This window comes from Phalacrocorax aristotelis, chromosome 1, assembly GCF_949628215.1.
Source record: "Phalacrocorax aristotelis chromosome 1, bGulAri2.1, whole genome shotgun sequence".
Lineage (NCBI taxonomy): Eukaryota > Metazoa > Chordata > Aves > Suliformes > Phalacrocoracidae > Phalacrocorax > Phalacrocorax aristotelis.
This window is the reverse complement of record NC_134276.1, coordinates 133,390,843-133,409,121: the sequence shown is the minus strand read 5'-3', so window position 1 is coordinate 133,409,121 and position 18,279 is coordinate 133,390,843. Positions and strand designations below refer to the sequence as shown.

Genomic DNA, 18,279 nt, shown 5'->3' with positions numbered 1-18,279 from the left:
ATTTTTTTTGATATGCCATTATCTCTGGATTTAATCCACCTGAAATGTGTGAGTTCTGCACACCTTTACAGCAGAAAGACACTGACACACTTGAGAGAACTTGGGGGATAATGCAAAACAAAGAGAAGTATCAGAATTACACAGATAAATAGGAATCCTTTTAATAAGTGTAAATTAATGGGCATTGGCTACAAGTAATAAAAGCATAACTGAAGATTGTATTAATTATCCCATAAAAGGAGCATTTCCTGACACTAACAGCACCCCATCATCTAAGTCACTAGAAACTAGACTAGGAAGATGCTGGAGAACAGAGGAGAAATAAAAACATAAAGAATACAAAGAACCATCCTGAACAAACCAGGGAGCTAATCTCAGATATTGTTATGTGTCCTTCAAGCTCCTAGCCTTGCTGCTTTGAGAAGTACTTCTTCTTTAGCTTACTCATTCATCAATTGTATTAGTTGCTAATAACAAGATGATTTTATGTGAATATTGCATCTAGGTTCAGACAAATAGGAACAAAATAAAGAGGCACTCTGAGCAAAAGTTGTAAGACTCAATACCAGTGAAGCAAGCTTGCCACCTCTGCCATTACTTTGGCTGGAAAAGGCTCTGTTCATAGAGAATATAAGTTTCAGAGGCAGGAAGTGGGAAGGAGGTGGAGTTTCAATGTTATAAACAATGCTACAATTAGTATGTTGATCCTTTACTGAGTAGGCCTTTATCACTCAAATGACCTCAGAGAGGAGGAAGGATTGGGCAAGAGACAATGTGGGAGGACACAAACACAATACCTTTCTCACAAAATTCTCTAAAGCCCTTGTAAACAACTAATTAAATTACAAGCCTGCTAAGAGGGAGACACCTAATAACTACTCTACTCAGCTTTCAGAAATTTAGGGCAAAATTGTCAAACCTTTCTACTTATTGTAGGAACCTCCAACTGGGCTTAAAGAATCAGACATCCCAGGCCAAACAGCAAGCTGGTGAAGAACCCAGAAGTGTTGGCAAATGTAATGGCACACTGCCTCTGATGCCTCAAAGAGCCATGGCTTACATGTTTATACCATATGCTTTTACTCTCATATAATTTTCTGTCCCATAATTGGGAAACATTTCACTCTCATTTAAAACATATCACTATAATTATCATTTTAATACATTATAGCAATATGCTGAGTATACAATGTCAAGTGCTAGGTGAGCCATATTTAGTAAGATAAAAAAATAATGTCACCTGAACCTAGAACCTTGAAAACTTTTTAGTTTCTTTTTCTGTGTATTTAACCAATTTTCTTCCTAACCAAAGATAGCATGAAATCTACATTTTACAACTCTAGTTCCTGTGTGTCAAAGCAGCAGCAGGTAAAATCTGTAACTTAGTCTCTTAACAGAGCTGCCTACAGTAGATGCTCAGTTTCTGTAAAGTATCAATATGTCACTGGATGGAGAGGATGGCTTTCAGTGAATGATTCAGCAGAGACCTATTTAGACACTCTGAGAAGACACTTCAGCATATCTTAGTTAAGCTCCTGTTCTAAATCATTCTCTTCATTGGCTATGGAATCAAGGGACACTAAGCTCCTAGTTTAGACAGCTAGGTTAGGTCTGTAACACCAGGCAGTACTGATATTGCCTTATAGGATCAGTTTAGGGCAAGCACAGCTACACAGCTAACTAGTAGTTCTGATGGGCAATGAAACCTCAACAGTATCCACCTGGAAGTGCTCCTGGGTTCTTCTTACTGAGCTAAGGAATGTAGCTGTGTTGAGGCACTTAGTAAGCTTTGATCATGCATTACTATCAGTCAGTTTTCTTAGCAGATGATTCAATATGCTCAGGAAGCTGTGAGTTTTTTTCAATATAGGTGAGGGCAAAATCAGGAACACCTGAAAATCCATTGTAAATAAAAGAGAAGATAGAATGTAGGTCAGATTCTGACTGAGGGAGTAATATAAAATAGTTTTAAACAAGGTTAAGGATTTCACAAGCACTTTCTGCTTGTAATAGGTACTCTTTTGGATTTACAGCTACTTAAGCATTTCTTTTGGAGTGCACCTGCACATTACACTTACGAAGACATAAAAAATGCAATGCAAAGTCCATAAGTCTTAAATATGTTATAAAAAGAAGCATTTGGATATATAGGGTTATTATTTTAAAACAATATTTTAAATATATGAACTGGCTGGACAACAACAATTCTGAAGCTTCTTTTTCAAGACTGAGTTCACCAGAGGTGCAATGGAGCATCTCGTTCTCCTCTTTCCTTCCCTTCTGACATTCTACTACAAGAGTCATTCACGGAACAGAACTTTCCTATCGTTTGCTCTAGTTTAAGCTAGGCATCTGCTGGCTCCATGCTTTATCCACATAGCTATGTCAGTGAATGAGGGTCTAAAACAATTCTTTTTAACCAAACTGTAAATTCATCAGCAGGATATTATTTCAGCTTTCTTTCTTTCCCTGCTGTGCTGCTCAGAATATCCATGCTCAACAGTCCATCATGAAATTGCCAAAGGAGATTCATCTCCCTTCTTTCTGCTAGTATGTTTATGTAAATTTGTGCAAGACTTCAGGAAAACATTAAAAGGATTAAAAGAAGTGTGCATTAAAAGGAGTGTGGCCAGCAAATTGAAAGAGGTTATCCTTCTCCTCTACTCTGACCTAGTGAGACCACATTTGGAGTACTGTGTCCAGTTTTGGGCCCCCCAGTTTAAGAAGGACGTGGAACTGCTCAACCAAGTCCAGCGGAGAGCTACGAAGATGACTGGGGACTGGAGCATCTTTCCTTATGACGAAAGGCTGAGAGACTGGGGTTTGTTTGGCCTGGAGAAGAGAAGACTGAGGGGGGATTTAATAAATACCTATAAATATCTAAAGGGTGGGTGTCAGGGCAATGGGACTGGGCTCTTTTCAATAGTTCCCAATAACAGGACAAGGGGCAATGGGTATAAGTTGGAACACAGGAAGCTCCACCTCAATATGGAAAAAACTGCTTTACTGTGAGGGTGACAGAGCAGTGGAACAGGCTGCCTGGGGAGGTTGTGGAGTCTCCTTCCCTGGAGACATTCAAAACCTGCCTGGATGCGTTCCTGTGCCCCTTGCTGTAGGTGTCCCTGCTCAAGCAGGGGTGTTGGACAAGATGATCTTCAGAGGTCCCTTCCAACCCCTACCATTTTGTGATTCAGTGATTCTGTGAAAGCAGAAGAGTGCTCAGAGGAAACTAGCCAGCCAGAAAGAGAATCAATGCAATCATCTAACAGGATGATGAAGAATGACTTAGGAAGCAATATCACAAAGTGAAAAGCAGGCAGATAACAGGGGCTTGGACAATCAACACAGGGACAGGGTTAGAAAATTTCTTCAGCAAATTAACTGGAACCTCTTGTGCATGTATGTCAAAGCCCCCTCAGCTGACAGTAAACAGCATTTCTCTGGAAATAAATAGGTTACTAATTGCCAATGCTACTATGCGAGAAACTGACAGGGAAGATTTAACCCTTCAGATGTTTAGCTGTCTACCACATTAAGCAATAGAAATCTTGCTCCATCACCTCCAGCAGGGCGATCTCCTTGCATTAATCTCCTTTTTAAAATTCTGCATCTGGGACTATCCTAAGAATAATCTTATACTAGAACTGGATTAACAGTTCAGCAGATGTTAATTATTATTTATTATCACTGAGCTATTAATAAAACTATTTTTTTCTGTCTGAAGCATAACCTCATCCTGCATAAACCTTACAACCCTCTTCAATACAGATTTTCTTGCAGTATTATTCTAGGTTGTGTTCCTCACCCTGTGTCTACTTAGTTTTCTTTAACAACTTTTTAATTTGAGGTGATTTTTTTCAGATGACAAATTTTATGTTTACTTCTTCACAAGAAAACTTTTAGCCAAGTTTAAGGAAAATAGCTTCCTAAATCTGTGAGCCTAAGCCACATCTTAGGTACTGATGTCAGATGTGTGTATGTCTGTGAATTGTTGGGAAAATGTGAGTTCTGGAGGACCTTTACACTTGTGAAATTAAGGAGGCTTGTCCTCCATTATTAGAGTCAAAATTTTTGTAGGATGAAGGTGTAACAGCATAAGAAAAGACCAGAAATCCTGCCAATGATGCCTTTGACTTTATTTTACATGCAGCAGCAGAGTTTCCTACAGGCTGTTCTTTGCATCTTGACCACTCAGAAGTACTGTTATTGAAACATATTACAAGTGAAGTGGTGGAACTGGGAGCTGGCATCTTTATTTCACTGCCACTGTTGGGAGCAAAGGAACTAATTAATACTGACAGGCATTGTGGATTTTAAAACAGGATAGTCCTACATTAATTTGTGCACTAAAAACTCAGTAATGTTGTTTAGACAAATGAACAGCAAAACTACAGTGACATCTCTCATTCATTACCAGCTTGAGAAAGATTAGTCTAGAAGCTGAAGGCTCTCTGTGTCCCTGTACAGCTCTTCAGGAACTCAGTTTAATAGCATTAGGCTAAGATACTGTTTATTTTTGCCATGTTTGTTTTCAGGGTAAGCAAAGCACTGCACTAATATATCTGTGAGACTAAAGAGCCACAAAAAATTTAGAAACTAAAGGGGATATAAAGTTTTTATTGCAACAAGTTTTAAATTACCATAGCTCTGTGTAAGTTATGCAAATTGTCCCAAGAACCTCTAATGCATTATTTCTCATAGCACAGATTTCTCTAGTTAATTAATGTATAAAAAAGCTTTGGTTTGTTCTTGTGTTGTTTTTTTTTTAATGTACCACACAAGTTAAATGTTTTACTGTCATTAGACCATCCCACAAAGGCCAGGGGATACCACTAATCCCTAAGCAGCAATTGAGAAAAAGAAGAGACACATAGAAGATAATTCATCAATCAAAGTTATAGAGGCAGTCAATAGCAGAAAGAAAAATATAACATAATTGTCCTGGATCCATGTACTCGTTTGCTGTAATTTATTTTAGTTATTTTTTATGAACAGTGCAATTCTTATATGGTGGAATTTCTGAAATTACATGCTTGAAAGATTTGTTTCACATTTCCTTAGAACCTCTTACACTGAAAGCCAGGCTAAAATAAAACAAGCAGTGGCTGTCATAATTTCTGGAAGATCTATTAGACTGTGACAGGCATGTGATTCCTCTTCACCTCTATCAGGCCTGAGTTTTCATAAGTATTTATCTCCATGTTTCCCATGATTATGAACTATGTTGGGTTTTTATGTTCATAAGCTCCAGGCTATGTAGATCACAGACTTTACTTCCAAAGATAATGCTAGAAAGGACATATGAGATGTGACCACTGTCCCTGGCACTCCACACTGAGCTACAGGCTGTTTAGAAGGAGAGTCTTGAACAGAAAGCAAGCAGCAGAGCAAGGCAAAACAAACTCAAAGTCCCCTTTAATATTAGGAGATTGTATCACATTTCCTGAACTTGGATGTCCCTTTAGGAAATGTTTTACAGTGCAGGATTAAGCCAAAGAAAACCCTCACTGGATAATGCTGAGATCAACTGCCAATAAGATTCAAGAAACACATGAAGAAAGAGAATGGACAGCAATTCTGGTGAAGGTGAGAACTACCAAAAGTTAGCTTTCAGGTACTATCATCATCAGTTTTAGGACAGTAAAAACCATTGTTCTCTTGCAGACTTTCTGTGTGCAGTCAGAGCATACTAGTTAAATAGTAACATATTTACCACCAGCTTTCAATAAGATAATAGTAGGATTTAATAGCTGCTTATTACTGTATGTATTCTAGCACCATTAACACTAAGAAGAACTCAAGCTGAAGCCACAACACTACAATTCCACATAATAAAATTACAGGCTGAGGTAAAACCCCTCTTGGCTTACAACAGTTTTTCCACAAAATCAAATGATTTATAAGAATAGTCCCCATACACAAGTCACCACAGAAAGTTTTCCTATCATTTTTTTCTATCTGTACATAATTAAGAATATGAAAGCAATAAAACTGATTCCAGTAATCTGGAAAATGATAATTTTTTTCTCCTCAAACTCTGAGCATCTCTGGGGACAAGAAAGGAAAGGAAAGAGTAGGGTAATAAGAGGGAGAAATGGTCCTGTTCCTCTTTAGGAAAAGACTATGCACATATTTGCACCATGTTATTCCTGACGAAATAGCAGAAGGTTAATTTATGTTAGTCAAAAGCTGTGGGAAACATATAGACCTAAAATGGAAGGGAACAATTGCATCCCCATGCAACTGTGATTTCACAGACAATGATATCATATGCACTACCTGTGTTATGCAGAGTTTTATAAAGAAACACAGAAATGTTACTTTTGGGGACTACTGAGCTTGCACTACAGTGGTATAAGAGAAGTTTAGGAAGTAGAGTTTATATACCCAACAGTTTTTCTGTTTTTCTCTATCAGTAGCAACACACAAGGTGTTCACAGGCCTGCAGCACATGACTAATGAGGATTGTCAAGCAAAGAGATGGTTGAATGGCAGTCTAACAGCATTTAGGGAGCAACTCAAAGGGACCCAACACTCCTTGGTAACAGCAGATGGTAAAACAAGGGGCTACAGCATCCAGTGATGATTTTGGAGGTTCAGGTTTAACATTAGGAAAGAAATCTTTTTCACTAAGAGGTTACTACAGCACTGTAACAGGTACCTAAAGACATGGTGGAATCTCTGTCCTGGGAGCCTTTCAAGACTGAGGTAGACAAAGACAAAACATTGTGAACTACTGCTGGCAATAGTACAGCTTCAAGTGGGAGGTTAGATAGAGACCTCCACAGGTCCCTTCCACATATCTATGACTTTAAAAAATGAATATAATGTTATAATTATAAAATTATTAATATATTTAGACTTCTTTTGCACACATTCATTTGGATATTACAGAATCTGCTAAGAATTTATTTTTCAATTACCTGTGATGATTTCATGAACATACCAAAATGTAAACACTTCAGCGCTCTGTGGAGACACTATTGTTCCCACTGTCCCTCCCATTTTATGTGTATTTAAGTCCCACTGATCTGAAGTAAAACAGAACAGGCTTTTGTTATTTGGTCAGAAGTTAAATGATGATATACATGTGTTCTTTCCCTGAAGACAGATATGTACATGTGTCTCTCTTAAGGGACAAAATTTCTATACATATATGTATAGAAATACATACATATATATATGTATACATATGTACGTACATACATACATATATAAAAATTTCTATACATATATGTGTGTTTACATACATACATAATTACAGAGAGAGATATTTTGTCCCACAGAGCCATCTTTTTATCCCCTGAGATGTTCAGAGCTTTGTGAGGAAAAAGAAAAACCCAAATTTTACAAGAGACCAGAAGAAATTTGTTATTTGAGTACTGCAGTTTAGTGCATGCAAAAATGACAAGAACCAATGAAAAACAGATTCATCTGGATTTCCATTAATAGTCTTGCATTCCTGTGTGTGGAAAGAGCAACCCTGCACAGCAGTAATAAACAGCCTTGATTTAGTATTTACACATGAAGACACAGGCAATCTTCTTGATACTGTAAGGTCTAAGAGGAGTCACTGTACATGTTGACACCCTGGCCATGGGTGTGGGAAACAGCAGTCTGACCCAGGAAGTGACTGTCCAACAGAATGTAGAACAACATTAATTCCACTCTATCCCACAGGCAACCTTCAGAGAGACAGAAAGCAGAACCCTTGCAAAAACCTTATCATTTCAGCTGGCTGCAGCATATATGCCACAAACACTCTTAATAATAATTTAAAAACCCAAACAAACCCTCATGCATTTTCTTGAGAGCTTTACCAATGAAGCAGTAAAGACAAAAGTATGTTATTAATTTGTGACTGAAGCCCTGCACTCAGAGTAATTCAATTGCAACCTAGTAGACCCACCTGTGAAAGCAGATAAGATTGGAACTCCAGAAGCATTCCACCTTGAAAGAAGAAATCTGATATAGAAAAGTGCTCCAGGGTGGTTTAAAGTTTATCTACTGGCAGAAAAGCCTAAGGAAAAGAGTGAGAATCAGCTACAGGGAGAGAGCAGAAGAAGAAAGGAAGACAAGGCTGAAATGCACTGTACCTTTTCTGCTGGAGTAAGTAGATTTCATCCAGATGTTTATCCCAGGATTTTTTGCCTTGCAACTTCTGACTTAGTCCATTCCAGATCCGGAAATAGAAGGGCTTGCTATCCCCAAATAAAGGTACCCCCATGGCGCGTCCTTTTTCGCTTTTGCCTAGCTGCCTGAAAGCCAGCAATCCCCACTTTGAAAAAAGTAAGGGAAGGCTCACTACAGGTCACCACTCCTCCACCTCCAGTCTGTTACTTACAGAGCAGAGTGTCTGTCAGCTGCATTAGTTGATCAAAGCACATATAAAACCACAAAACAAAACCACTTGCCCCTAGCAGACCATACCCTTAGCCTCATTAAGTACTTAGTTTCCAAAATAGTCCAACCCAAAGATGTGTCTGATTTAGAAGTAGCTCACCAGCAACCTTACCCCTCACAAAGACCCTGTACAGCATTGAAGAATTCATACAGCATCTACGTCCTAGGCTTCTAGTATTTAGTTTCTGAAGTCTAGAATTTAGAAGTATTCATCCTCCTTATGTATCTCTGAATTCCTCTGGAAAGCAACATATAAGCAATTTTGAAATAGACAGCTGAACAAGTCAGGCAAAACACCTTTTAGGTGAGTGAACATGTGGGAATGTGCCCTAAAAGACACTGCACTCTGGGAAGGTAGTACAGAGGAGGACACACCTCCCACCCCAACTGTCTGCAAATCCCATTAAAGAAATTATTATTATAGACTCCACCTTCTCTGTGTCAAACACAGTCACTTTACTTCACAGGTTGGAAGAAGAGTTAATGTAGATTAATGTGTAAACTTTGCATACTTCATTTTCCTTCAGTGTTCTACAATGTCTCATTGCTTCTTCACATTTCTTTCAGAAAAGCTTATTTAGGAAAGGGATGAAAATTTCTATTTATCAAAAAATAGGGTTTGGTATAGAAAAACATCATCAAGGTCATGGGGGGGTGTCTGCAAAGCTGTAGGCAAAATATCAAAATGAAGAGAGGAGACATTCTTCTTGTGAAGAAGCTGGAATCAGCAAGGGTGGGGTGGGGGAAGCTCCTAGTTTCTCATCTTCTTTCCCTAAAGACTTGTCCCAGTATCCTTGCATCTTGAATCAAGAGAAATGTGCCTTCATTCTTAGTCCTGCTGTAGAGGCAAGGGATTCTGTTCAGGGTGCCTGGACCTAGGCAGAATCAGTAGGTAAGGGAGAAAAGTGTGTGAAGCAATAGGACTGAGTCATCTCTTTGAAACTCCTGGTTTATTTAGAGGTTACTTAGACTTACAAACACAAGATTCGTATCCAAACTTCTGTAAACTCTTGGTGTATCCTATCCTATAAAAACGTAAATCACCACACAGAAAAAACAGTGCTTTAAAGTAAACTTGAGGAGTCATATCCTAAAATGTAAGATTCACTGCATTCTCCCATTCTAGGAGGAAGCATCAAGTTAAACTGTCATAATTGGAAAAATTTATTACTTGTTACATTGAGAGGTTAGAGCATAACACCAGCCAGATATTATGAGCAAAACATAAGGGTTTTTTTTAACAATATCAATAATGTATCCCTCCTAATATTCTTGAGGGGTGGAAGCAACTCCACTCAAAGTTGAGAAAGATATTTAACATTGACGTGTTAAGTGCCTATGATAGACAAACACAATCCCTATTTTGCTGGGCTGTTCTCCCAAACAGAGAATACTTTCTACTGTCTCTCTGAGGAGTAAAGCCCTAGAAGACTGGTATCAGCGGGATAAGAAAGCAGTGACACATTCCTCCCTCTTCCGGCCAGCAGTGCTACTGCCACCTGACAGCAGCATTAAGGTACAAGAAGTGAATAACAGTCAGACAGCAGGTTGAGGACAGAGTTCTCAGCTAGCCATGGAGGCAACAGCTACAGAAGCCAGGGCAGTTCAAACTGCAAACCAGTATCTCAGGTGAACTCCCCATATTGTCGTGGGGGACTCATTACAGCTCTCATTATAGCTTCAGACTGCAGTAAATCTGACTCAATAGTTCTCCTTTACCCACTTGTATAGATATAAGTCTTAATCCTGCAAAAGAATATTTTCTTGTAACTCACGATAGAGGTAATTTTCAAAGTTAATAGGATACAGAGATGAAAGATGGATGAAATATGTAAGAATGTTGCATGGATCAAAGTCTCTTCAGTAGGTCATGGTCATACCTCTTAAAAACTGCTGGACTTTCAGTCTAGCAGGAGGCTGTAAACAGTTTTTCAAAAACTAAGAACCTGATAAGGCCTAGTAGTTGAGGGATGGATTATAAGACTGGACAGTTTTGGTGTATGTGGTTTCCTACGTACCTGATATCTGCTTTTAGCCCTTTGTATCCCTTTCCACTGGCTTCCAAGTCATACTGTGACTCTGGCTCCTAGCCCTCATTCTCTAAGCCTGTCTTTAGATCCTGTCATTATTCTAGCTCTACTTGTTCCCTGTTCCAGGCTCCTACTGCAAATAGTGTCTTCATCCTGGCTGCCAGTGATGCCCTTTCCTTGTGTGTGTCTTGACTTCTATTGTTTCTGACTGACCTGATTCCTGGAATCTCTTTATTCTGGCTTGGCCCTACCTAACAAATATGACAGCTGATATCAGAATCTCTTCACACACAATTTCCCTCCAATGTCCGTAGGCCATGAGTAGCAATGTAAACATGGAGAAATACAAAGCATGACCTGGCCAAATGTGTTCCTCACACCACAGTGTCTAGCAACACAATATTAGGAGCAGACTACCAACGATGGGACAATGTTTTTTCTGTACAGTTCAGTCACCCCATGTTTCTAGGGCATCTGTCTATATTGCAGATGGCACAGTTAGAATGTGCTGCCCTTTGTAGTGCTATAGAAACTGTCTAAGTAAGCCATTATGTGGAAATACTTCAACAACCTGCTACAAATACAAGAGAACAAGAAAGCCACTTTTGCCACTGGGGATTGTGATCTTGCCAGAGACACTACTCTCACTTTTTTATAGTGCATTGCATTTCTTTTATGTCAGCCTAGATTGGAAAAAAAAAAAGCATAAATCTGAATAGCTGAATATGAATGAACCAACTTCTGGTGACCCTGGAACTTAAGTTAGCCTTTTCCAGCAACATGCCTGAAAAGGAAAAATTATTACAGAAATATTATAGAAAAGGACTACAGGAAAATTTTCTACACTGTCGCTTCTCTTCACCTCTTCCGTTCCTTCTGTCTTTCAAACATAAATTCAATTTGTTATTATCTGGCCTATTATAAAAATAATTTCAGTGCTAATGTAGAGACAGACATAATTTGCACAATACATGGCATGGATTCCTTTCCTTCTGAATGGCCCTGACCCTTACATTCCATGTTCCCACAAAAACTCCTGTTAACCTTCCTCGAAATTTTGAGTGCTGAAGGCATGTAGGATTGAATCCAATGTACTTAACTAGTGACAAATCAAGGTGGGAGAGCATGTTCTTTTTTTCTCTTTGTTCTTCTCTTACAGTTTAGGAGTGCATGTTCTTTTTTTCTCTTTGTTTTTCTCTTACAGTTTAGAGGGGGGAAAATGCCAGAGCTGGGTGATATTTTGAAGTTACTACAAAGATATAAGAGTATTCCTAGTCTTTCACAAAATCTGTGAGAACTTCAACTGTGATTAGCAGGAAACAGAGAAAATAAAAGGCACTGTAAAAGTAAAGAAGCCTGTTTAACCTAAAGGAGAAACAGTATTAGCTGCACATGGTGAAAGTTCCACATTTTTATATTCTGAAAAAGTTTTAAAGGTTTCTGTTAAGCACGGGAAAGTATGTAATGAATGGTATCAGGAAAACTTACACAAGAGTTCAAAAGCTCACAAAAGTGGCTTTTGAAGAGAAAGGAAAGAAGGGAATTCAACGTATTAATTACGATTAATTGAAATTGTCTTCTACATTTGCATACCAAATTGGTCCCCCAGATCCATGTTAAGCATCTGGTAGACAAAGTAGCATAACTAGATGCTTAACACATCTTCAGAGCATTGCACAGCCACTGAGTAACCAAGTTGTCTTGGCTAGTCTATAGCCAACCCAAGTTGTCTATGTCAGAGATAAGTATTGCCCCAACCCTTCTGCTTGGGCAGATTTCAGCACAAAGATTTGCCTGTTTTGCTGTCTTAGGGACAGCATCAAAGCCACAGGCTGCCAGGCCTTTTCAGAAGCTCTTATTCTTCCACTGCATATTTCTCCCTGTCTTGTTCCACATATTCTTTCTGAATCACATGTATATTCAAACCTTAAAAGTAAAATAATATTTTCTATTTTTTGCTCCAATTCACAAAAATCTTTCACCTTACCTCTCATAAAAACTTGCTTTTAAAAAATTCCCACTTCAGAAATCACAAAAGAATATCTGTCATTTCAGCAATGGCAAAAACAAAGTGCATGGATTCCATATCCAAGTTTAGGCTACCATCTTAAGAGCAAGAGTGGAAGTGCAGCCTACAACCACACTTCAGTCTTTCAATATTACCCCTGTACATTTCTGGTTGCACTGCCATTCTTTGTCTAAAATCACAGCATCTAATAAAAGCTCTAAAGATGTGAGCTGTGAAAGAAAAGACTAAGAGAAACAGAAGTACAGGAAAAAGCAATGAAAAATAACAGTTGCTGAGTACAGACAGAACACAGAACAGAAAGTTAAGAACTCACCAAGTGAGCAGTAAGCAATGATGTAGTTTCTTCATGTGTATAATGGATAATCTTCCATCTGATAAGGTTGTAATAATGACTAGCCAAGAACTGCTTGATGTATTACAGATATGTTAGGGAATCCTGTTGGACTGTGATATTTCCAGTCCTTCAAGTTATAGTCTCTTACTTGAGTAGCATAGGAAAACAAAGTTGTGGATGATTGTATGCAAACGCACAGTATTATGTACAGTTTCGTATCACAAAACTGAGTGGTGATATATATAAAAAACCAAAACAAAGTAATAACTAAGATATTCCGGAAGAAGCATACTAGTAGTGTTACCTCCACCAGTCTTGAGAAACTCTTATCTTCACAAGAGGAGGGCCACAAAGATGATCAGAGGGCTTGAGCACCTCTCCTATGAAGACAGGCTGAGAGAGTTGGGATTGTTCAGCCTCAATAAGTGAAGGCTCTGGGGAGACCTTATAGCAGCCTTCCAGTACCTGAAGGGGGTCTACAAGAAAGCTGGAGAGGGACTTTTTACAAGGGCATTTAGTAGTAGGACAAGGGGCAATGGCTTTAAGCTGAAAGAGGGTAGATTTAGATTAGATATAAGGAAGAAATTCTTCACTATGAGGGTGGTGAGGCACAGGAACAGGTTTCCCAGAGAAGTTGTGGATGCCCTATCCCTGGAAGTATTCAAGACCAGGTTGGATGGGGCTTTGAACAACCTCATCTAGTGGAAGGTGTCCCTCCCTATGGCAGGGGTGTTGGAACTAGATGATCTTTAAGGTCCCTTCCAACCCAAACCATTCTATGATTCTATGATTCTGTGATCTCATCTACTGTGTAAATAGGAATTACTTAGCCACCAGTAAATCACAGATAACTCAGAAATAGAAGTAACTTAATGCATTATAAGCTCTATCAGGGCATAGGTGTCCTTTAAGGATCTACTATATATTATGCAAGTAATCCTGATGTGTAATTCTGTGAATCCGTCTCCTGGCCTGAAGGCATGCAAAAGGCTGGAGGCAAGCTTGTTTTAAATAAAACATTACTCTGAATTATCCTAATTAATAGTGTGTGTTTGTTGTGTGTGAACTTGTGTGTAGTAAGCCTGGTTAAGAAGAAACTTAAAGTGGAGTGGGTCTCCACTTCTTGACTTGGAGTAGCAGGAGCAAGGCCAACTACTTGTGATGGAGAATGGCAGCAAGAGGCACAGACTCCCTTGAAATATGCATTCCCAAGGTCCTGGTGAGCTGGATGAGGGATCAGCAATAGTTCCATTGGCTACAGAAAACCCTGGTGCAGCAGCACAAAGATCACTAGACTTCATAAAACTGACCCCCCCAACATTTGCAGCAGACTTTGAAGCATTTCCAAGAAAAGCCAAAAGAGACAACAGCAAGAACTGAAGATCTCTGGTGAGTACAGCTATACTGGCAACTTAAAGGAGAGTTCTTAGTGAAATAGGATCACCAAGAAAATTCTTAATTCATAAGCAACCTTGAATGAGTGGGTCAGTAGGCTTCTACCTCACTGGGGAAGCCCGGGCAAGTGTCCTGGATGTTTTCCTACTGTTGTGATGTGAGCTATTAGCTTAAGTTAGAAAGCTTTCTGTTGATGAGTTGGGAAGCTTACCATTGGTTTAGGTAAGAGACCAATCCCACAGACTCTTGTTGAGGGAGTGATTCATTTACTCAATAAAAGCAGAAGCTTATTCCTTTGGAAAAGATGGAATGAGTGAATGTGAAGAGATATTCTAGTCCTGCACATAGGGAACTGGTAGTGGTTCCTAACATAAAAATAGGTAATGTAGAAAAAGTAGAAAAGGGCCTGGAACCTCATCTGGACTGTAGACTAACATAAAAATTGTGACAGTAGGATTTGAAGGACAGAAGGATACTGAAATCAAGCCAAGAGAACCTTCTTATTTGGATTTTCTCAAAGGAAATCTGGGATTTTAAGATAGCCCAAGGGTGTTACTAGGAATCTCTAAACCAACCTGTAACACAGTGGGAGAAAGCACTAGCAAAAAAGAGCGCCTCGTTAATTAGCCTTACCTTGTGGTCAGGTGTGCCATAAGAATAACTAAGTTTTTATTTCAGTAACTGTAAAGTTCTGTGTGTAACTCTTGGAATTGGTAGATCCTGGTTTTTCAGTAGAAAAACCTTGCCTCTAAAGATACACAAAAGAGTGAAAGTATACATGAGAGATGCATACACGGGAATGTTAACAGCCAAATCTGTGGCTAGCAACATTTTTGCAGTTTGTAAAAAGGAAGAATTTAGTGTGACATCTGCTTGGTGTTCATGCCTTATGGTGTTGAATTAAGACTGGGTGTGAGTACGCTGACTCCCAATTCCGTAGCTGGCATCAGGCTTTAAAGATTCTGACAAACTTCTGAAAATTTAATCCATCCTGATTTGACTTAGTTTTTTGAATCTTAGCTTGTACTAATTATGCTATTATATCAAGATAGCAGACAGGAAATCAAACTTGGATTGTGACTGCTTTATTTGTGCAACAAGTGACACCACTTAATACTTGGAACACACAACTCTGAGATATGCTGTTGTCCAAAGCATCATTAGGGATCTCCTGAATATACGTCTTGGCAGAAAGGGGAAAATTTTGAAGGTAACTTCTTCAAACTGCAAGTTGAACTGCTTCAAACTGTTCAACTGCTGAACAAGGGTTCAGCTTTGGTCGTGGTTAACATGGGAAATATGGACACTGTTAAATGTTTGTCTTTAAGAACATAGCTTGCTGATGGCTTGGTAGAGCCATTCAACTACATATCACAGATTACAGGGCATGCTACAAACATCTGTAACCTGTGAAATCCCAGAGCAGAGTAAAAATATTTTACTACTTTTTATTCCCCTTTTCCACCCTGGTTAGGTCCCTGAGTGTACTAAAAGGCTTTAATGGCCCTGACCAGCCTCACCTGGGGTCTCCATCCACACACTCATCACCTCAAAGCCTATCCAGCCTCTCAGATTTCCTAGGGATAGTTTGGACCCTTTCCCCTGTCCTGCTCTGCCCTGCCTCACCCTCAAAGATAGATAGAGTGAATTTCTGGCTCCCCTCATCCCCCATTGCCCCTCAAGCCCACCCAACCTTTAGGGACCCCATAGGAAGCCTGAGGTCTACTACCCAGCCCCAAGTCTCCCATGCCATCTCTCTTTATCAGTACCCTGTCCTTGGCTCTGTGTCCCCTGAAATAGTCCTATGAAAACCCACAACAATCCCTCTACAAACAGTCCTTTCTGACCCAAGATCTCTGTACGGTGTGAGGACACATGTTTCTGGGAAGGGACACTATTGTTATGTTCCTGAGAGCACTAATGGGCTTTGACCAGTCTAACCCAGGACCTTCACAAAAAACCACACACACACAGATAAACATATGCCCTGTCCATAAGCATAGGAGCCCCATTTAAGATCTCTCTTGGGCCTTCAGTTCCTGCCTGATTTATTTTGTAAGAGCATAGATTTTTAGCTCAACTACAGCTGGTTTGTGTTTGGTCATGAGTTCCAGCGATCTGGACCCTGACCTGCTGACTGACTTCTTGCTTGACTTCAGACTTGCCTTGTCAACATGGACCTACCTAGTAAGTGGACCTTGGTTACCATCACTGGAAATCATTCTCATCAATGGATTAACTTCTAGCTTGATCTGAGACCTGACTGATTACCACAAAATTGCCTGACAATCTAGGCTTTCACTTGAACCTGGCTATCATCTTCACATCTGTCTATTCATCTTGTGTACAAAGTGTGGGGCTGTACCCTACCTGATGAGGCCCCTGTACTGTCTGGTCTGAAGTAATGCTCAGCTTCCTATCCTTTTGGGTGCAGCCAGCCCTTGCTGCTTACTAACATTTCCCTCACAACTTAAGAGGTCTTATAAATATCTCTGCATTTATTATGAAATTGCAATATTGAAGATTGTCCCAGTGAAGTCTTGACCTGTTCTGAAAGTTTTGGCAGTAGCAATAGGTCATGGGAAGAGGGCAGATCTGACTGGTTGTTCTGAAAAATTAACTTCATCAACCCACTGTTGCTAGAAGTAGTATTAAAGTAGAAACTAATATCTCTGCTTATGTGAACTTGCTGCTTTTAACAACAGAAAAAAATAATCCCTGAAAAATGGTAGAGTCCACTTACGGTATCTGAAGAGCAGCTTACAGAATGTTCCTGGTAGAGAAGTGACAAAGGAGCCACCGTTTTCTTGCATTAACTGTTGGAAGGCATTTGATTAGGTGAGTATATCAGAGCTTGATCCCAAGCAGACAGAGTTTAAAAAGGTCCCTCCTGTAAAACAGCAGAGAAGCTAGAAATATTTCTCTCAGGCAGGTTATCCTGAAGAAGGATATTTATCAAAGGACTTGCCCACAGACGGAGGAAGTATTTGTCTATTAATCATCTTTGGTTAGCTAACCCAGGGAAGGTTCATGTTACTGTGTTGCTGTGTGAGCTATCCTGTTCTTTCTGTGGAGGTATGGTATTACAATAGTTAAGAAAGGCTGTAGCATTCATTGTCCTGAGCTTCTGGGAAACGGACTGTTATACACCTTATGGAAAATTTTATGGGAGAAACTGAAGAATTCTGAATGCAAAGTGGAACTGATTCAGGGAGAAGGCAGTGAACTAAACTTTAAATGAAATTTTAACAGTACTGAGAAAGGAAATGACAAATCTCCTGTAAAATGGAACTGGTTGTTTTCTATTTAATGGATTTATTAAAGTAACTACTAAAACTAAAATAATTTATCTGTAAATTTAGTTACTTATTAGCAATTAGTTATTTTCCCCTTTTTTTCTGCTGGAAATGTTAGCAGTTGAGATTTTTCTGGTTTTTGGATTTTTGTTTTCCCCCTATTTAATAAAGCAGAATTCTTCTTTTGTGCCTGCCGTAACACTGTGCTGGATAAGAGAATTTAATTTCATTATCAGTTTTCTGCATTTTTTTGTAATATGTTGATGTTATATGTAATATGCAATTGTAATTACATGTAATATGTTCGTGTAATCTGATTAGATTTCATCAGCCAACGAATTTTGAGCCTGATATACCATGACACCCAAAGAGCTACAAGAGCTGTATATGCATTTGTGCATCCAATTGATGCATCACCCCATCCAAGCCAAGAAGTTGAGAGATTTACTCCATAGCAGAAACAGGTTTGTCATTACTACCACATAATTATGAACATGATGAATGATCAAAATTAAACATTACCCACTTTTCCCCCTGACAATGTTGAATATACCAGAAAGCTGTTCCCTAGAACAGACCTGCACTGATTAAAAACTGTACAGAACAAAAGTTATTCTGAAAAATCAGGTCTTCAGGCATTTGTTTGTACTCCAGGCACTGCCTGGCCTGAGCTAAAGTAGTGAACCTGTTGTCTCTGTTTTTTTGTTTTGGTTTGGTTGGTTGGTTGGGGTTTTTTGTTTGTTTGTTTGTTTGTTTGTTTGGGTTTTGGGTTGTGGTGGGGTTTTTGTTTGG

General features: G+C 39.2%; 2 protein-coding genes across 2 annotated transcripts in view; one reads left to right on the top strand and one right to left on the bottom strand.

The window, feature by feature from the left end:
* LOC142064139 (transient receptor potential cation channel subfamily V member 6-like) overlaps nt 1-8,964 on the bottom strand; it is a 31,495-nt gene extending 22,531 nt beyond the window's left edge. The window contains exon 1 of the mRNA XM_075108758.1: nt 8,097-8,964. Within this exon, the coding sequence (XP_074964859.1) occupies nt 8,097-8,227 (131 nt within the window). The 5' untranslated portion in view covers nt 8,228-8,964. The remainder of the gene's footprint in view (nt 1-8,096) is intronic.
* The window catches only part of LOC142064168 (ephrin type-B receptor 5), a 315,634-nt gene that overhangs the window by 154,981 nt on the left and 142,374 nt on the right, over nt 1-18,279 (top strand). The window lies entirely within an intron of this gene.